Source organism: Marmota monax, unplaced genomic scaffold, assembly GCF_021218885.2.
Source record: "Marmota monax isolate L192 unplaced genomic scaffold, Marmota_monax_Labrador192_F-V1.1 WCK01_AAM20220418_F8-fsc00003, whole genome shotgun sequence".
NCBI lineage: Eukaryota > Metazoa > Chordata > Mammalia > Rodentia > Sciuridae > Marmota > Marmota monax.
Window position 1 is genome coordinate 7963988 of NW_026694084.1, and position 21252 is coordinate 7985239.

The window sequence follows — 21252 nt, forward strand, 5'->3', positions numbered from 1 at the left end:
TTTCTTATTGTGTTAGTCAGCTTTTTATCACTGTGTCCAAAATATATGAAAAGAACAACTTAGAGGAGGAAATTTTATATTTCCCTTATTGTTTCATAGGTTCAGTGCGTGGTTGGCTGACTCCATTGCTCTGAGCTTGGAGTGACGCCGAACTTCATGGTGGAAGAAAGCTTCTTAGTTCCTGGCATCTGGGAAGCAGAGGGAAAAAGGGAGAGGGAAGAAGCCAAGGACAACATATAGTCTATAAGAGCATTTCTCTAGGGACCCACCTCCTCTAGTCATGGCCCACCTGCCTGCATTAACCATCAAGTAATCCATTCAAATTATTCATAGAATGGATTAATCTACTGATTAGGCTATGACTTTTGTAATCTACTTATTTTACCTCTGAAAAATTCTTTTATTGTCTAACTTGAGCTTTTTGGGGATACCTCAGTTCCAAATCATAATATTTATACAATTGAGTTTTGTACTTTCATATGTTTGAAGTTATTATGTAGCACCTTTCATGTCATTTCTTAAAGAACTCCCTTTACTAATTCCTTTAAGACAGTTCTGTTGGTGATAAAAACCCCTCAGCTTTTGTTTATCTGATAAAGTGGTATTGTCCTCTCACTTCTGAGAGCACGTTTGCCAAATAAAGTGTTCTCATTTGGCAGGCTTTTTCTTCAAGACTTTGTATATGTCATCCTACTTTATCCTGATCTTCAAGATTTCTGGTGAGAGATGTACTGATAAATACCTTGGAAATCACTTGTATGTAATTTGTTTCTTATCACTTGCTATTTTTCAGAATAATTTCCCTTTCTTTTTTTTTTTGATAATTAGAGTATGATATGTGTTGGTAAATTAATTTTAGGTTGAATTTTGTTGAAAATATCTGAAATTCATGTGACTGAATGTTGGCATCTTTCACTGAATTTGTGAATTTTTCAATAATATGCATTTTAGCTCATTTTCATTCTTTTCTCCTTGTATACATTTCTATTATGCACATGCCAATTCTCTTAATAGTGATCCATAATGAGTTTTCTTTGTTCTTTTTCATTATTGTTTTCCTTTTGTTATAATTTCAAATGTCATGTCCCTGAACTCAGTGATTCTATTTTCTGCTGATGGACTCTACTCTTAAAGTGTTATATGGAATTTTAAGTTCACTTATAGTATTCTTTTATATTTTGTTTTGAGACATGGTCTCACTAAGTTGCTTAGGGCCTTGTTAAGTTGCTGAAGTTGGCCTCCAACTTGCAATCCTCCTGCCTCAGCCTCCTGAGATACTGGGGCTACAGGTGTGCACTACCATGCCTGGCAGTTTATAGTATTTTTTTTCTGTATGAATGAGATTTTTAAAAGCTATTTGTTTCTTTCTTAGACTTCCTGAGTTATCATGTCTTTTTCCTCCAAATTTTTTAAAATTTTCTGTTTATACTTTCTTATTGTTCTTTGAACATCTTTATAATGATTATTCTGAATTATTTTTCAGTCGTTTATCAGATCTCTATTTCTGTAGGGCTCATTATTGGAGCTTTATTAGTTTATTTCTTCCTTTACTCTTTTTTTTTTCTGTCTTTGTGTTTGATCTCAGGACCTTGTATATGCTAGGCACCTGTTCTGCCTCCTAACTATGCTTTCATTCTATTAGTTTCTTTTAGTGGTTTCACATTTCCTTAAATTTGTAATATTTGTGTATATATACATTGTGTTTGAACATATGGCCTTTGCAGCCTTTGCAGCGTTTCTTTGGTGGAGGTGGATAAACCTTCAGGGTTCATTTAGCCTGGTATTCTGGATGGGCCAGTTGGTAATGATAAGAGGCCAACAGATTTTGCTGTAAAGTTCTCTAGTTGAACTGGGTTTTTGGCTATTCTTTGAGGTCAGAAGGGACTGCTAGCTATGCTTGTTAATTCAGTGAGGTCACTGGCAGGGCTCCCTGATGAAGCAGTGTTGCGATTAGATTCTTTCTGTTTGGGTAAGGATGTAGGCTGTATCTCCTGTCATGGCAGTTCTACTGTTGAGAATGTGTAGTTGGGCAGTTCTATAGGGTGGCCTTTGATTCTGGGTGGGGTCACTGGCTGACTAACAAGTTGAGTGGTATCACTTCTCTATTGATATGTGGACTTGCCTCCACTCTGAGAAGGCCTATACTGAACCCTTGGGCTTTCATCGCAAGCTAGCTAGGAATTAAGTATGGAAGACCTGTTTACCATTCCTCCTAGAGGACAAGGCTATTGTTTGCTGCTGGTCAGGCATCTCTGCTGGCTGGAATGGGGAGCTACCACCAAGATCTCTGCACTGGTTCTGTGAACCTCATCCCTTTTCTCTATTTTTAGCTGATCCTTGTTGGTCTAACTGTATCAGTACCTCCAGTGTTTCCTATGGAAGAAAGAAGTAGGCCTGTGAATATGTCCATTTTAGCTTACTCTTTTACTGCAGAAACTATGAGCCTGAGGGAATCCCCTCTGTGGTACTGTGTCAGCTTCAGTGAGGGGGCAATACAAAGTGAAATCATTCCAATTACCTTAATATCATGATATTTCTCAGTTCTCTGGTCTATGTGGGTGTCTCAGCCTCACTCACTATTTCTGGAATAATCATAGAAGTATATCTGTCTTGGGCTGGGGCTGTAGTCAGTAGTAGAGCATTTGCCTCTTAGGTGTGTCAGGCCCTAGAATTGATCCTTAGCATCACATAAAAAGAAAGAAAGAAAGAAAGATATTGTGTCCTTCTACAACTAAAAAATATTTTAAAAAATTATATCTGTCTATTGATGATTTCTATTTGGATTTCTATGAGGAGGACTGTAGGGTATCATATGGCAAGAGATTAGAGCATACTTGTTTATTCTGTAGTCTCTCTCTTCTTCTATGGCCTCTGGTATTCAATCATGGGGCTCCACCCCAATGACATTATCAAATCCCAGTTATTTCCTAAAGACCTCACCTCTGCATAACACAGTTGGATTAAGTTTCCATTCTCTTAAAAAAACCTCTTTTTTCTTTTCAAGCGGTAATGCTTTGAAATTTATTATTAGCAATCAGAAACTAATGCAATCTCGGTGCCAGATACTGGCATTCCAAAAGCCTATTCTGCCTTAGACATTGTTGTGTGTACACAGTGGGTTCCAGTATTTAAGTCTAGTTGGACCAGCAATTTGAACTTGTTTATCCATTAATAAATACACATAATCTGAATTTCAGTGGTCTCTATATTGATACACATATGTTTGTACCTTACCTTTCTGGTTTTGGTTCCTAATTCCGATGTATATCTTCATTTATTTTATTCTTTTTACATATACATGACAGTATAGTATTTTTTGACATACTGTACTTACATACATGGAGTTTAACTTATTCTAATTCGGATCCTATTCTTGCAGTTGTACATGATATAGAGTTTTACTGGTTATGTATTCATATATGGACATAGGAAAGTTATGTCCGATTCATTCTACTGTCTTACCTATTCCCTTCCCTCTTCTATTCCCTTCATTTACCTTTGTGTAATACAATGAACTTTCCTCACTCCCATTGTCCTCTCTGATATGTGGATGCTGACATACAAATCAGAGAGGACATTCGGCTTTTGTTTTTTTTGGAATTAGTTTATTTCACTTAGCATGATAGTCTTCATTTCCATCCATTTACCGGAAAAATACCATAATTGATTGTGTCCTTTGCTTTGAAGAAGCTTTTTAGTTTGATACTATCTTATTTATTGGTTCTTGATTTTGCTTCTTGTGGTTTAGTTTTATAGAGGAAATTTGTTCCTAAGATGACATGAAGGAGAATTGTTTCTGCATTTTCCTTTAGTAGGCACTAGGTCTCTGGTCTCTCTTCTGATGCCTAGGTCTTTGATCCACTTTGATTTGTGTTTTGTGCAGGTTGAGAGATAGGGGCCAATTTCATATACTACATGTGGATTTCTAGTTTTCTAAGTACCACTTGTTGAAGAGGCTATCTTTTCTCCAATGTAGGTTCATGGCACCTTTGTCTAGAATGAGATAACTGTATTTATGTGAGTTGTCCCTATGCCTTCAATTCTGTTCTATTGGTCTTCATGCCTTGGTAATGAATCAAGGTTTGGGTTTTTGTTTGTGCCAATACCATGCTGTTTTTATTACTGTAGTCCTGTAGTATTATTTATGTTCTAGTATTGTGATGAATCCTGCTTCACTTTTCTTGCTAAGTATTGCTTTGGCTATTCTGGGCCTCTTGTTTTTAATACTGAATTTTGGGACTGCTCTTTGTTTTTCTTTGAAGAACATCATTGGCTATTTAATAGGAATTTCATGAAATCTGTATAATGCTTTCTGTAGTATGGCCATTATTAGAATATTAATCCTGCCTATCCAAGAACACATGTGATCTTTCCATCTTCTGAGGTCTTCTTCAGTTTTCTTTAGTGTTCTTTAATTTTCATCGTAAATGTATTTCAACTCTTGTTTTAGATTGATTCACAAATATTTTATATATTTTTGAGGCTATTGTGAATGGATTAGTTTAGCTGATTCATCATTGGTAAATATAAACATAACTGATTTATGGGTATTAATTTTATATCCTACTACTTTGCTGAATTAATTTATGTGTTCTAGAAGTTTTCTGGTGGATTTTCTTGGGGTCTTCTAATTAAAGAATGATGTGACAGAAAACAGGAATAGTTTGAGTTCTTTTTATCCTATTCATATCCCTATAATTTCTTTCTGCCTAATTGCTCTGCCTTAGGTTTCAAGGACTATGTTGAACAGTTAAAAAAAAAAAAGGGGGGGGGGCAAAAGGGTAGAATTACAACAAACAGGTGGGTGTAATTCAACCCCATCAGGTGATGCCCACTCCTAGAGCTGCACCTTTCTTATCCAGTGGAGGTAAAGTCCACTTGCATTGTAGGGTGCAATACCAGTCCAGTACCTCTTTACTTAGGACTTAAAGGTGTGTGCATAGCTCCTGTTCAGGGCAGTTCCTGACAACGTACCATATCTGAATCCGTTTTGTATTGCTATACATGAGTAATTTTGGGTAAATTATAATGTGAAGAGGTTTATTTGGTTCACATTTCTGTTTGTTGGTGCATGCAAACAGCATGGCTTTTTTGAGGCCTTTTCAAGATTTTACAAGATGATAGAGAAGTGAAAATGAAAGGGAATGTGTACAGAGACCTTATGGACCAATTAAGCTTTAATTGAGTACTTACTCCATGTTGAGAGTGGCATTAATCCTTTGTAAGAACAGTGCCTCCATAACATAGTTACATTCCATTAAATTCAGCCTCTAAAAGGGTCTACCACCTCAACACCACTGCACTGGGGACCAATACTCAGGCATGTGAAATAGGAAGGACCATGGTCAAACCACATCCAAACTATAACTTCTCAGTACTTAACCTTCCTTTGTGTTGCTGGATAGTGTTCCATTATATATGTATTTCTACATTTTTTTCATCATTTGATATATGTTTGGATTGTTTCTACTTTTGACTGTATGATTATAATTACTATATACATTTAAATACAAGATTTTGTGTGAACGTATAATTTCTCTTGGGTATCTACCTAGGAGTTGAATTACTGGGTGATGAAGTAGATCTCTGTTTATCCTTTTGAGGAATTATTATACTTTCTAAGGCATCTTCACTGTTGTGCATTCCTCGTTACAGTATATGTTAGTTCTAATTTCTCCAGGTCTGTGGCCATATTGTTATTTTTTTTGGTATTGGCTATTGTTGCTGTGAAGTGTTATCATTTTGGTCATTTTCCTCATGGGTAATGATGTTGTGTTTTGTTTCATGTATTTATTGGCTATTTATATCTTATCCATACAGAAAGGGTAATCCTACCCATTTGCCCTTTTTTTGGATAGAATGTTCCATGGATTAGCTCCCCCCACTAATAAAACCTGGGTTCCAGGTGTGCTCCCTCTCTTTCTTGGCTGCCCTGCCTCCTTTGTGGAAGTTGGGTCAGAGGGGCCTTCACAGAACCCCAAAAATTTGTATTTTAATTTTATTGGCTTCTTCATTTCTTTTGTTTTGAATTTTAAGATTTCTTTATTTTAGATAAAAGTGCTTTACCAGAATGTTTTATAAGCATTTTCTGCAATTATATGGGTAATCTTTCAGTTTTCTTTTTGTTTTTTCTTTTATTATTTTGTTGTTGTTGGTACCAGGTATTGAATCAAGTAACACTTAACTTCTGAGCCACATCCCCATCCCTGTTTTGGGGCAGGGTCTCACTAAATTGCTTAGGGTTTTGCTAAGTTGCTGAGCCTGAACTTGCCATCCTCCTGCCTCAGCCCTTTGAATTGCAGGGATTAAAGGTTTGCATCACTGTGGCTGACATCTTTTCATTTTTTTTTTGATGGTCATCTTTTTGTATTTTTTTAAATTTTCCCCATCTCAAGTATATTTTTATATTGATCCATAAAGGTTCATTTTATATTGATCCATCTAAAGAACTGATTTATTTGTTACTTGGTATCATCATGAATTTTAGCCATTTAATATTCTTTCTCTCTCTCTCTCTCTCTCTCTCTCTCAAATATCCTCTTATTCAGCTTGATTATCAGGGCCAACAGTGTCAGTGATACTAGCCTTCTAGACTAATTTCTTTCCTTTCTATTTGTTTTAGAGTTTTTCTGTCAGAAACATGTGTATGTGTTATTTGTACTGCCAACAAAATAACAGTATCCTGTCAGAACAAAGCTGTTAATGACATTCATTATTTCCAGAAAAAGTCATTTATAATTGAGTTGGTATTTTACCATTTTATTAATGATAAGGTGTCACTTAATTAGTGGATTTTGAAGTCAACTATTTTTTTTTATACCGAGGATTGAACCCAGGGGTGCTTAACCACTGAACCACATATCCAGCTTTTTTTTTTTTTTTAATATTTTTTATATTTTATTTAGAGACTGGGTGTTGCTGAGTTGCTAAGTGCCTTGCTAATATTCTCAGGCTGCCTTTGAATTCCTACCTCAACCTCCCAAGTTGCTGCGTATAGGCATGTCACACTGCACCAGGCTTGAAGTCAACTTTTATTGGTTACTACTAACAGTTAAAAAAACCCAAAAAACAAAAAAACCCCATAGAACAGAATTAAATATGGTAAGCAGAAACTAAAAGTGTCTGTAAATACTAAGCCTGAACTATAAAACATCTCAATGAAATAAATATTTCATCCAAAAGAAATGAAAAATAAAAATGAAAACCAGCATAGGGATGGATCTCACTAAAAGAAAAGCTAGTTAAAGGAGAGTCAAATCTAAATGAAGTATTAGGAATAAATCAAAATGGCAGAAAATAAAAATCATCTCTCTGTAATAGCATTGAATATAAATATCATTAAATGTCTAATCAAAAGACAATCTATCGATTGGATTCAAAATCAAGATTCTACCTATGTTTACAAGACAGTCATAGGCAAAGAAATCCACAGACTGAAGGTAAATGAATGGAAAACAGATATACCATGGAAATGGAAACCAAAAGTAAGTGGGGTAACTACTCTCATATCAGACAAAGTAGACTTAAAGCCTAAATTAATCATAGGAGACAAGGTTACTTTATACTTGTGTAAGGAATCATCCAGTAACAAGATATAATGATTATAAGTATTTATACCCTAAGCAGTGGTTCATATATAACAACCCATTTTCAATATAAAGAATCAAATAGACTACAATGGGATAGTACTTGATGATTTCAGCTAGGCCCTCACCATTAGATAGGTTATTAGATAAGTAAAGCCTCTTTAGAAGTAAAAGGTACTATTAATCAAACGGACCTAATAGACATCTACTAAATATTTCAGTCACCCATGACTGAATTTACTTTCTTCTCAACAGCGCATGGATGTTTTTTGAAAGAGACCGTATTTTTGAGCATAAAACATATTTTAGCAAATACTTAAAAACAGAGATAACTCCTAACATCCAATCAATCGTAATGGAATAAAATTTGAAATCATGGGCTGGGATTATAGTTCAGTGGTAGAGTGCTTGCCTGGCACATGTAAGCTACTGGGTTCCATCCTCAGCACCACATGAAAGCAAATAAAAATAAAACAAAGGTGTTGTGTACATCTATAAAAAATAATAAATCAAAAACAACATTAAAAACAAACTATTTATGTACAACAAACCATTATTTATATCCTCAGTATAAAGAATACACTTTTGAATGAGGAATGGATCACAGAGAATATCAGGGAAAAAGTAAAATAGAATTTTTAGAAACACCTGAGAACAGAGAAAATGTATCAAAATCTCTGAGACAGCATGAAAGCAATTCTAAGAGGAAATTTTATAGCAGGGCATTCCTCCTTAAAAACACAAAGATGGATCCCAAATAATGTCACATTACACTTCAGTGCCCCAGAAAAACAGCAAACTAATTCCAAAATTAGCAGAAGATAGGAAACTTATGATTAGAGGAGAAACTAATTAAATAAATAATAAAATAATACAACGGATCAATGAAAAGAGTCGTTTCTTTGAAAAGATAAACAAGATTGCTAATCTCCAAGGCATTATTCTTTTTTTTCAGTATTTAGTTTTTGATTTATTTTTTTATATGTGGTGTTGAGAATTGAACCCAGTGCCTCACACATGTGAGTCAACCGCTCTACCACTGAGCCACAATCCCAGCCCTCTTCCAGGCATTCTAACCAAATGAAAGATAATAATCAAATTATCAAAATTAGACATGAAAAAAAGAAATCACCACAGATACTCTGAAGTTCAGAGGATCATTAGAAACTAATTTTGAACAATTCATACTTCAATAAATTAGAAATCTTAGAAGAGATTTACAAATTTCTAGACACATATGACCTACCTAAATAGAAACATGGGTATCTCGAAAACATATACAGACCAATATCAAGCAGTGAAATTGAAGTAACAATTAAAAAGTTTCCAATAGAGAAAAGCCCAGAAACAGAAGGACTCCCAGCAGAGTTATATGCCAGACCTATAAAGTTGAAAAATCATTGCCATTCCTCTAGGATTATTCCACGAAATAGGAAAGGATGGAACACTACCAAATTTCATCCTTAAAGCCATTATATCACCCTGCTACCCAAACCAGACAGAGACAGATCAAGAACACTGCAGACCAACAGCCCTGTTGAACACAGATTCAGAAATTCTTATGAAATTATTGGAAACCCATTATGAAGATAGTGTCCCATGACCAAGTGGGTTTCATCCCAGGGATGCAAGATTGCTTCAACATATACAAATCAACGTACTTCACCACTTACATAGAACTAAGGCTGTGAATCACATGATTATGTCACTAGGTGCAAAAAAGAGTGTTTGACAAATTCTAGTACCCATTCATGTTTAAAATACTGGACAAGCTAGGGATAGTAGGCACTTACTCCAACATTGTTAAGGCTATATATGACAAACCCCAGGTGAACTTCTTACTGAATGGAGAAAAATTAAAAGCATTTCCTCAAAAAACAGGAATAAGAAAAGGATGTTCACTCTAACTAGTCCTATTTGACTTATTCCTTGAAACTCTAGTGAGAGTCTACAGGCAAGAGAAACTAAAGGGATACAAAAAAATAAGAAAATCAGTCAAATTATTATTTTTTAAAGAATATTTATTTTGTAGTTTTTTTTAAGGTGGACACAATATGTTTATTTTATTTTTATGTGGTGTTGAGGATCGAATCCAGCACCCCGTGCATGCCCTGTGAGCATGCTACTGCTTGAGCCACATCCCCAGCCCGCAAATTATTCTTGTTTACTGATGACATGATCATGTATTTAGAAGATCCCCTCAAAAAGCTTCATCAGGAGACTTTTAGAGTTAACATCTGTATATATTAAATTAATTGTTTTCTTATATTCTCATAATGGATCTTTGGAGAATGAAATCAGGGAACTCTATCCCATTCACAATATCCTCAAAAAAATAAAACAATACAAAACAAAAAACAAAAACAAAAAACCCAAAAAACCAAAAAACAAAACAAAACAAAAAACCCCAAAACGTGGAACTAAATCTAATCAAGGAGGTGTGAAACATCTCTACTATAAAAACTATAGAACACTGAAGAAAGAAATTAAACAAGACCTCAGATGCTGGAACCCTACCCATCTATGCTCTTGGATAGGCATAATTAATATTATCAAAATAGCAATTTTCATCAACATTTCATTGATATTTTTCACAGAACTAGTAAAACAGTCCTAAATTTTATTTGGAAGAATAAGACCCAGAGTAGCCAAAGCATTCCAAATTAAGAAGAGCAATGCTGGAAACATCATAGTATCTGTTCTGAGATTTTACTACAGAGCTATATAGTTACAAAGACAGCATGGTACTGGCATCAAAACAGATCTAAAGACCAATGGACTAATAGACACAGAGACAAATCCACATTGATAATAGTCATCTGATACTTGACAGAAGTGACAAAAATATACATTGGAGAAAAGATAGCCTTTGTAACAAATGGTGCTGGGAAAACTGAATGTCTGTATATGGAGAAATGAACCTAGATCTGAATCTTGCACCCTGTACAAAAGTCAATTCAGAGTGGATCAAAGATCAAGGAAGTAAACTAGAAACTTTGTAATTGCTAGAAGAAAACACAGTCTCAGCACAGCAGTATATTGACATGGGCATCAATTTCCTTAATGAGATTTCTAAAGCATAGAATGAAACCAAGGACTAGTAAGTGGGACAGCATCACACTAAAAGGCTCTGCAAGGCAAAAGGAACATTTAATAGCATGAAGAGAGTGCCTTAGAGAATGGGAGAAGGTCTTTGTCTTTTGCTCCTCAGACAAGGGATTAATATCCAGAATACATAGCTCAAAAAACTTAATACCCAAAACAAGCAAACAAAACCAAATGACCCAATTTATAAATGAAAGAATTGAAGAAACTTCTCTCAAAAGAAATATAAACATAGAACAACTATATGAAAAAATGTTCAACATCTATGGCAATCAGAGAAATGCAAATCAAAACTATCCTGAGATTTTATGCCCTATCAGAATGGTAATTTTCATGAATACAAATAATAATAAATGTTGGTGAGGATATGGGGAAAAGGATCACTCATATATTAAGGGTGTACTGCAAATTAGTACTACTACACTGGAAGGCAGTATGGAACTTTTTCAAGAGTCTAGGAATGGAGCCACCATATGACCTAGGTATCATATCCATGATATTTATCCAGAAAAACTAAAATCAGTAGACTGTAGTAATACAGCTGCATCAATGTTTATAACAGTAGAGTTCACAATAACCAAGCTATAGAACCAGCCCTGATGCCTGTCAACAGATAAATGGATAATGAAAATGTGGTATATATTGGGCTGGGGATGTGGCTCAAGCGGTAACACACTTGCCTGGCATGTGCGGGGTGCTGGGTTCGATCCTCAGCACCACATAAAAATAAAATAAAGATGTTGTGTCCACCAAAAACTGAAAAATAAATATTAAAGAATTCTCTCATTCTCTCTCTCTCTCTCTCTTTAAAAAAAAATGTGGTATATATATGGACACTGTAAAGTATTACTCAGCCATAAAGAAGAATGAAATAATGGAATTTGCCAGTAAATGCAAGGAAATAGAGAACATTATACTAAGTGAAATAAGCCAGACTCATAAAACTAAGGGTTAAATGTTTTCTCTCATATGCAGAAGCTAGAGCAAAATACGGAAAAAGGGGCGTAGGAATCCCATGAAAACAGAAGAGAGGTCAGTGTAATAGAGGAAAGGTGATGGGGAGGGAGGAGTGATGGAACAAAGAAGCAATGGTGAAATGAAAATGACCAAATTATCCTGTGTACATGTATGAACATATCACAGTGAATTTTACCTTTATGTATGTCTGTAAAACACTGAATAAAAAGAAAGCCATGCATAAATAGAAGGAAAGCCAGAAGGGTGGAGGGGAGGGAAAAGGGAAGTACTAGGGAACTAATTGGACCAAGTGATATTCTATGTTTACATGTTTATGCTGAAATGTTATGTATAAGTATAATGCACTAAGAAAAAAATATAATTCTGTACTTTTTTTTTAAGTACTTGAGTTTTGGAAACTAAGAGGTCATGAAAATTATCTGAGAAACAAAAAGAATAACATTTTTACTAGTCCAAAAGAATTTGTTTAAATAATTAAGGATATGATGTTCAAATTTTACCTTCTTTCAAGCTAGGAGTTGCAGTATTGCTATCTATGCCTGTTTAGATGATATGGCAGTGGGAAGGCACAGGGTTATTGTAAAATACATGTACCTTTACAGCATGAATATGAATACTATTCATCCTCCAATCTTGGTATCCAAGAAAATATAGTTGTTGATTTGTTGATCATTAACACATAATACAGTGAAGAATGACCAGTGTGAAATTGTGCAGTAATTAATACAAATTTCTTACTCAAAGGAAATAAATCAGCTTGATAGTTTTTTTTTCCCATGTCTTCTATTTACAATTTTATACAGAGAATATTGAGCACAGAAACATAATTTTTCCTTCTTTGTTTTTTTTTTTAAATTTATTTTTTTATTGGTTGTTCAAAACATTATAAAGCTATTGACATATCATATTTCATACAATAGATTCAAGTTGGTTATGAACTCCCAGTTTTACCCCAAATACAGATTGCAGAATCACATTGGTTACACATCCACATTTTTACATAATGCCCTATTAGTAACTGTTGTATTCTGCTACCTTTACTGTCCTCTACTATCCCCCCTCCCTCCCCTCCCATCTTCTCTCACTACCCCATCCACCGTAATTCATTTCTCTCCTTGTTTATTTTCCCATTCCCCTCACAACCTCTTATATGTAAGATTGTAGAACAATGAGGGTCTCCCTCCATTACCATGCAATTTCCCTTTCTCTCCCTTTCCATCCCACCTCATGTATCTGTTTAATGTTAATCTTTTCTTCCTGCTCTTCCTCCCTGCTCTGTTCTTAGTTGCTCTCATTATATCAAAGAAGACATTTGGTATTTGTTTTTTAGGGATTGGCTAGCTTCACTAAGCATGATCTGCTCTAGTGCCATCCATTTCCCTGCAAATTCTATGATTTTGTCATTTTTTAGTGCTGTGTAGTACTCCATGGTATATAAATGCCACATTTTTTATCCATTCATCTATTGAAGGGCATCTGGGTTGGTTCCACAGTCTAGCAATTGTGAATTGTGCTGCTATGAACATTGATGTAGCAGTATCCCTGTAGTACGCTCTTTTAAGGTCTTTAGGGAATAGTCCAAGAAGGGCAATAGCTGGGTCAAATGGTGGTTCCATTCCCAGCTTTCCCAGGAATCTCCATACTGCTTTCCAGATTGGCCGCACCAGTTTGCAGTCCCACCAGCAATGTACAAGAGTACCCTTTTCCCCACATCCTCTCCAGCACTTGTTGTTGTTTGACTTCATAATGGCTGTCAATCTTACTGGAGTGAGATGGTATCTTAGGGTGGTTTTGATTTGCATTTCTCTGACTGCTAGAGATGGTGAGCATTTTTTCATGTACTTGTTGATTGATTGTATGTACTCCTCTGAGAAGTGTCTGTTCAGGTCTTTGGCCCATTTGTTGATTGGGTTATTTGTTTTCTTATTGTTTAATTTTTTGAGTTCTTTGTATACTCTGGATATTAGGGCTCTATCTGAAGTGTGAGGAGTAAAAATTTGTTCCCATGATGTAGGCTCCCTATTTACCTCTTTTATTGTTTCTCTTGCTGAGAGAAAACTTTTCAGTTTAAGTAAGTCCCATTTGTTGATTCTTGTTATCAACTTTTGTGCTATGGGTGTCCTATTAAGGAATTTGGAGCCCGACCCTACAATATGTAGATCGGAGCCAACTTTTTCTTCTATCAGACGCAGAGTCTCTGATTTGATATCTAGGTCCTTGATCGATTTTGAGTTAACTTTTGTGCATGGCGAGAGGAGGGGATTCAGTTTCATTTTGTTGCATATGGATTTCCAGTTTTCCCAGCACCATTTGTTGAAGATGCGATCCTCCCTCCATTGCATGCTTTTAGCTCCTTTATCAAATATAAGATAGTTGTAGCTTTGTGGATTAGTCTCTGTGTCCTCTATTCTGTACCATTGGTCCACCCTCCTGTTTTGGTACCAGTACCATGCTGTTTTTGTTACTATTGCTCTGTAATATAGTTTTAAGTCTGGTATCGCTATACCGCCTGATTCGCACTTCCTGCTTAGAATTGCTTTTGCTATTCTGGGTCTTTTATTTTTCCATATGAATTTCATGATTGCTTTATCCATTTCTACAAGAAATGCCGTTGGGATTTTGATTGGCATTGCATTAAACCTATAGAGAACTTTTGGTAATATCGCCATTTTGATGATGTTAGTTCTGCCTATCCATGAACAGGGCACATTTTTCCACCTTCTAAGATCTTCTTCTATCTCTCTCTTTAGGGTTTTGTAGTTTTCATTGTATAAATCTTTCACCTCTTTTGTTAGGTTGATTCCCAAGTATTTTATTTTTTTTGAAGATATTGTGAATGGAGTGTTTTTCCTCATTTCCGTTTCAGAGGTTTTGTCGCTGATATACAGAAATGCCTTTGATTTATGCATGTTGATTTCATATCCTGCCACTTTGCTGAATTCATTTATTAGTTCTAGTAGTTTTTTTGTAGACCCTTTTGGGTCTTCTAGGTATAGAATCATGTCATCTGCAAATAGTGATAATTTAAGTTCTTCCTTTCCTATTTTTATGCCTTTAATTTCTTTCGTCTCTCTAATTGCTCTGGCCAGTGTTTCGAGAACTATATTGAATAGAAGTGGTGATAGAGGGCATCCCTGTCTTGTTTCAGATTTTAGGGGGAATGCCTTCAATTTTTCTCCATTGAGAATGATGCTAGCCTGAGGCTTAGCATAGATAGCTTTTACAATGTCTAGGTAAGTTCCTGTTACCCCTAGTTTTTCTAATGTTTTGAACATAAATGCTGTACTTTGTCGAATGCTTTTTCTGTGTCTATTGAGATGATCATATGGTTCTTATTTTTAAGTCTATTGATGTGGTGAATAACATTTATTGATTTCTGTATATTGAACCATCCTTGCATCCCAGGGATGAATCCTACTTGATCATGGTGCACAATTTTTTTGATGTGCCTTTGTATCCGATTCGCCAGAATTTTATTGAGGATTTTTGCATCTAGGTTCATCAGAGATATTGGTCTGTAGTTTTCTTTCTTTGAGGTGTCTTTGTCTGGTTTCGGAATCAGGGTGATGTTGGCCTCATAGAATGAATTTGGCAGAGCTCCTTCTTTTTCTATTTCCTGAAATACCTTGAAAAGTATTGGTATTAATTCTTCCTTAAAGGTTTTGTAAAACTCCGCTGTATACCCATCCGGTCCTGGGCTTTTCTTGGTTGGAAGTCTTTTGATTGCTTCTTCTATTTCATCTATTGTTATTGGTCTGTTTAAGTTGTGAGTATCCTCCTGACTCAGTCTGGGCAAATCATATGACTTAAGGAATTTATCGATGTCTTCACTATCTTCTATTTTATTGGAATATAGGTTTTCAAAATAATTTCTAATTGTCTTCTGTATTTCTGTAGCGTCTGTTGTGATATTGCCTTTTTCATCCCGTATGTTAGTAATTTGAGTTCTCTCTCTTGTTCTCTTCGTTAGCATGCCTAAGGGTCTGTCGATCTTATTTATTTTTTCAAAGAACCAACTTTTAGTTTTGTCAATTTTTTCAATAGTTTCTTTTGTTTCAATTTCATTTTTTTCCGCTCTGATTTTAATTATTTCTTGCCTTCTGCTACATTTGCTGTTGTTTTGCTCTTCCTTTTCTAGGGCTTTGAGATGAAGTGTGAGCTCATTTATTTGTTGGTTTTTCCTTTTTTTGAGGAATGACCTCCAAGCGATGAATTTCCCTCTTAAAACTGCTTTCATTGTGTCCCATAGATTCCGATATGTTGTGTCTGTATTTTCATTTATCTCTAAGAATTTTTTGATTTCCTCCTTTATGTCTTCTGTAACCCATTGATCATTCAGTAACATATTGTTCATTTTCCATGTGATGTAGGATTTTTCCTTCCTTCTTTTATCATTGATTTCCAGTTTCATTCCATTATGATCAGATAAAATGCATGGTATTATCTCCACCCCTGTATATTTACTGAGGGTTGCCCTATGGCATAATATATGGTCTATTTTTGAGGAGGATCCATGTGCTGCTGAGAAAAAAGTATATCCACTTGATGATGGTTGATATATTCTATATATGTCAGTTAAGTCTAGGTTGTTGATTGTGATATTGAGTTCTATAGTTTCTTTATTCAGCTTTTGTTTGGAGGATCTGTCCAATTATGAGAGAGGTGTGTTGAAGTCACCCATAATTATTGTGTTGTGGTCTATTTGATTCTTGAACTTGAGGAGAATTTGTTTTATGAACGTCGCAGCACCATTATTTGGTGCATAAATATTGATAATTGTTATGTCTTGTTGGTGAATGGTTCCTTTTAACAGTATATAATGTCCTTCCTTATCCCTTTTGATTAATTTAGTCTTGAAGTCAATTTTATTCTGCTTGCTTACGAGGACTGTGTGCGTGGTATATTTTTTCCCAACCTTTCACCTTCAGCCTGTGTATGTCTTTTCCAATCAGGTGTGTCTCCTGGAGGCAGCATATTGTTGGATTTGTTTTTTTAATCCATGTTACCAGCCTATGTCGCTTTATTGGAGAGTTTAAGCCATTAACGTTTAGAGTTACTATTGATATATGGCTTGTACTTCCAGCCATGTTTGATTATTTATCTTCTTCTTTTTTTTTTTTTTTTTAATTTAGTTTGTTTCTCCATGGTTAGCATTCCCCCCTCCCTCCGTCTTTATAGAGGCACTTCCCACTGATGGTTTTGGTTATTGTTTTTCATTTCTTCCTCGTGTAGTGTTTTGCTCAAGATGCTTTGCAATGCTGGTTTTCTGGCTGCAAATTCTTTTAGCTTTTGTTTATCATGAAAGATTTTTATTTCGTTGTCGTACCTGAAGCTTAATTTTGCTCGATACAGAATTCTTGGTTGGCATCCATTGTCTTTCAGTGTTTGAAATACGTTGTTCCAGGATCTTCTCGCTTTCAGCGTCTGTGATGAAAAATCCGTTGTTAACCTTATTGGTTTACCCCTGAATGTAATCTGCCTCCTTTCTCTTGTAGCTTTTAATATTTTCTCTTTGTTCTGTATATTGGATATCTTCATAACAATGTGTCTTGGCATTGGTCTACTGTGATTTTGTATGCTCGGTGTCCTGTATGCATCTACAATTTGTATATCCGTTTCCTTTTTTATTTCTGGAAAGTTTTCTGTAATTATTTCATTCAGCAGGCTACTCATTCCCTTGGTTTGACTCTCTGTACCTTCTTCTATCCCGATGACTCGTAGGTTTGGTTTTTTTATGTTATCCCATATCTCTTGAATGTTTTTCTCGTGGTTTTTAACCAGCCTTTCTGAGTTGGCTAGGCTCTTTTCAAGATGATATATTTTGTCTTCATTATCTGATATTCTGGCTTCTACTTGCTCCACTCTGTTGGTGATACTCTCAATTGAGTTTTTAATTTGGTTTATCGTTTCCTTCATTTCTAGAATTATTGTTTGGGTTTTTTTAATAATCTCTATCTCCTGATAAAGATGCTTAACTTCTTCTTTTATCTGTTTATGTAATTCATTTTCAAAGTGTTCTTTCACTGTTTGGATTTGCTGTCTCGTATCTTCTTTAAGGTTCCATTCCATCTGTCTAAGGTATTCCTTGAGTTCTTTATATGACCATTTTTCTGCTGACTCTAGGTCCTCCTGAATATTTAGGCTGTCCTTCATTGTTTGTACTCCTTTTGTTCCTTGCTTTTTTATGCTGCTCATGTTACTTCTTGTTCTGTTTGACTGCTGAGTTTCTGTTTACTCTTATAGATTTATTTGATGCTTGGGAGGAAAGATATTAGAAGGGAAGGGAAGAAGTCACTAAAGAGAGTGAGAGTAGGCAGGTAGAATTCAAGGAAGGGGGAATAAAAAAATTGAAAAGAAATGAAAAGACAAAAGTAACAAAAATAACAAAGATTAGATAATAAAGAAAGAAAGAAAAGTCGAGAAAAAAAAATTTGACAAAAATAATAATGATAATAAAAAAATGAAAATTAAAAATTTAAAAAAAATAATAATAATAAAATAAAAAAATTAAAAAAAATAGAAACATTGAAAAAAAGTAAAAGAACATCAACAAATAAAAATTGAAAATGAAAGAAAAAGAAGGAAAAATAGAAAAAAAAAAGAAAAAGAAAAAAAATGATAATAATAATAATAATAATAATAATAATAATAATAATAATAAATGCAGTCCTAGAGTTCTATTAACTTCTCTTCCAGTAGGTGGAGCTGTGCCCACTGGGCCAAGCTTCTCCTCTCAATAGGTGGGAACCATTCACTGTGCAGCAGCTCTTTCTCCTAGACTGGGCTGGTCTCCAATCCTGAGTGTCTAGGGTCTTGTCTTGTGTTTCCTCAAGCCAGGCCGTGCTCACCTGTGGCGCTCACCACAATACTGTCTACACGCCAGGTCTGCTGCTCCTGGGAGCCCTGTTTTCATGAACACCTGGGCTCACTCTCCCTGTTTGCCTCCCTCAGACCCTAAGTTTGTAGAGCTTGGGGCTGAGATCCCCCAGCGAATTTGCTTGCCCTCCTGTAGCCACGCCCCCAGTAGCTGGTGCAAGAGACCTCAGTTGTCAGCACTGGTGGGAGCGGTAGCCGGGAGTTCCGCGCCGCGAGTCCCGCGCCACTCCTGATTCCCTCGGTCTGGTTATTGCGTTCACAGGAGAGCTGGGAGTGGCCCTTAAGGTTTCCCCGCTGTGTGGAGAGAGATGGCTAGGGGATTACACACCTGTCGCGCTGGTTTCAATGCAGTTATCTCCTCCGCCCGTGATGCCATTTCTCTGCCATGGTGGTTTCCCATGCAAATGGTGACCGTTCGTTCCCTTTGCCGGGTGACCAATGCAACGGGTGGGTCCTGACTGTCTCTCCCAATCCCCGTTTCAGTCCTGTGGCCACTGCCTATGAAGGCTCGGTTGGCTTTTACCTCTGTAAGTTCCTAAGGGCCGACCAATTATTTCAGTGGGATCGTTAGTGCTGAGTCACACGAAGCAGGCGAACCGGAGCTTAATTGCCTCCGATTCGGGCTCTGTGTGTGTGCTCTGAGGGGCCCAGCCTGTACACCCCAGATCCACGTCAGCTCAGCATTGCCTAGTGATCCTGAGCAAACAGCATTTAGACAGTTTACGGCTCCCTATGCCCGCGTAGTTGAAGATGTCAGAGACTTGATCTCTCTCCGCCTGCCACCATGTTAGATCTCCTCAGTAATATTCATGTTGCCCTTACAGCTTCCTGGCATAAGCAAGTTCTTGGGATTATACAAACTGCTGCTTCTGTTTCCAGTCCAGATTTCTAGGAATGAAACCCTGCCGCCGTCTCCTCCGTCTCTGGGCCGCGCTCACGGGCACTGCGCTCGTGTGCGACCGTAGCAGAGCCGCCCTGGCCTCCGTAGCTCTTCAGCCCGGTGCCCGGCCCCTGGGGCCCAAGTGGCTGCCGCCGTGGCTCTCCGTCCCCCTCCTCCGGAGCACGGGTCCCCTGGCAGGGTGGTGCAGAACCACCCCAGAGCAGGCTCTGCCCGAAGGTGCAGCGGCGAACAGGCCACCGAGGCGCTCGAGGCTGCAGTCCAGCCTTCGGAGGACAGGGCTCGGCACGCAGCCCAGCTCCAACCTCTAGGTGCGGCTGCCGCACAATGTATACGGAGCCATCAAGACAGCAAGCAGAAAGCAAATGGCGGCTCCCGCGGAGTGGATTTTCGGCACAGAAACCACAGCCCTGCCAACAATCCCAATCCACAAACTCTCCCTGTATAAAAAATATTCAAAAAAAAAAAAAAAAAAGAAAAAAAAGGCGGGGCGCACTGAGCTTTCTTTGCCTCGGGTACTTACAATCCACTGCTGATTACACACTCAGCTTCTCTGCCCGGAGGAAGCGAAAGAGGAAGCAGATGGGAGCAAAGCGCCCGCGGCTCTGAGCAGCCAAGCCTCCGGGAGCCAAGCGTCTCTTTTTGGATCTCTTTGTTCTTCCTGCTGCTTGGCAAAGTGGTCCGCTACAGATTAATGGTGAAAGGAGCTCTAACAGACTGTGCGAAATCTCTATTAAAGCCGCTGTTCTGAGCACCACGCTCAGCACTTCAGCAACCCCCATACGCAGCGGCCATCTTCTCCTCCTTCTTTGTTTTATAGGTACAAAATCATTTCACTATTTTCTTGATTAGTTGCCATGTTTACAAAATAGCTATTTTGCCTAATTTTTCTTTTTAATAACAGAAGGTGTTGAACAGATCTTTGTCTATACATCAAACTCATACTTTGTTTGATTTCCTTGGGTCTTTGCACGTGCAACAACTTTGTATCTCAGGGTCTTCTCTTTCTAAATATTGTACTAAAAATGTTGTTACAGAAATGTAATACCAGTTTTAATTTCAAGCGTCAAAAGTACAAAATGCCTCCAGGTAGGAGTGTTTTCTTTGATAAACTTTATTAAATATGTCATAAAATAAGTAATATTGTTGTTGGCAGGTTATTTTATCCTCTTTTACAGATGGGGAAATTTATGCTTAGAACAATTTAGTGTTTTTCTTAAATATCAGAATCAGTTATGAGTTTCTTCTATTTTATGCGTGAATTAATCTAAGAGACTTGGAGAGAACATTTGTATGAATGTTTAGTTATATGCTCTGTAAATGTATAGTCATGATATTTTTCAGCTCTTGCAAAAGTTAAAATTAAATGTATATTAAATTTACAAACAAAAATTTAATGTTGCTTCTTGTTAGAGATTTGGTTTTATTAATTTGATTTGTATCTTTCATATACATAATATAGTAAATGTCTTTCTTTGTCAGGTTGTACATATATTTTCACTTTCAAGTATAGATCTATGAACTAGAGTATGAAGATTTGCTTAGTAACTATTTACTTTTTTTAAAAATTTATTTATTTATTTTATTATTATTAGTTGTTCAAAACATTACATGAATACAGGCAGATCAATTTGTTTTTTAAGTTTCAGTTAATTTTCTCATCTGTAAAATGGTAATATCTTTATAGTTGCTGAGAGTTGTTATGAGTGCCAAATACAGTGTTATTGGGTGAGCTGATTTGTTGTTATGTAAGATGTAAAAACTTGGCAGGAATCATCCATGTGAGGATATTTATATATACAAGTGGTT

General features: G+C 36.5%; 1 protein-coding gene across 16 annotated transcripts in view; it reads left to right on the forward strand.

Moving 5' to 3' along the window:
- Positions 1–21252, forward strand: part of Vps13b (vacuolar protein sorting 13 homolog B) — a 756023-nt gene that overhangs the window by 169429 nt on the left and 565342 nt on the right. The window contains exon 18 of one of the 16 annotated variants that reach the window (XM_058585639.1): positions 660–10059. The exons of 14 other annotated variants lie outside the window; for them this stretch is intronic. In XM_058585639.1, the coding sequence (XP_058441622.1) occupies positions 660–835 (176 nt within the window). In that variant the 3' untranslated portion in view covers positions 836–10059. Of the gene's footprint in view, positions 1–659; positions 10060–19369; positions 20755–21252 lie in introns of those variants that run through there. One more of the 16 variants, XM_058585640.1, reaches the window with a different exon arrangement.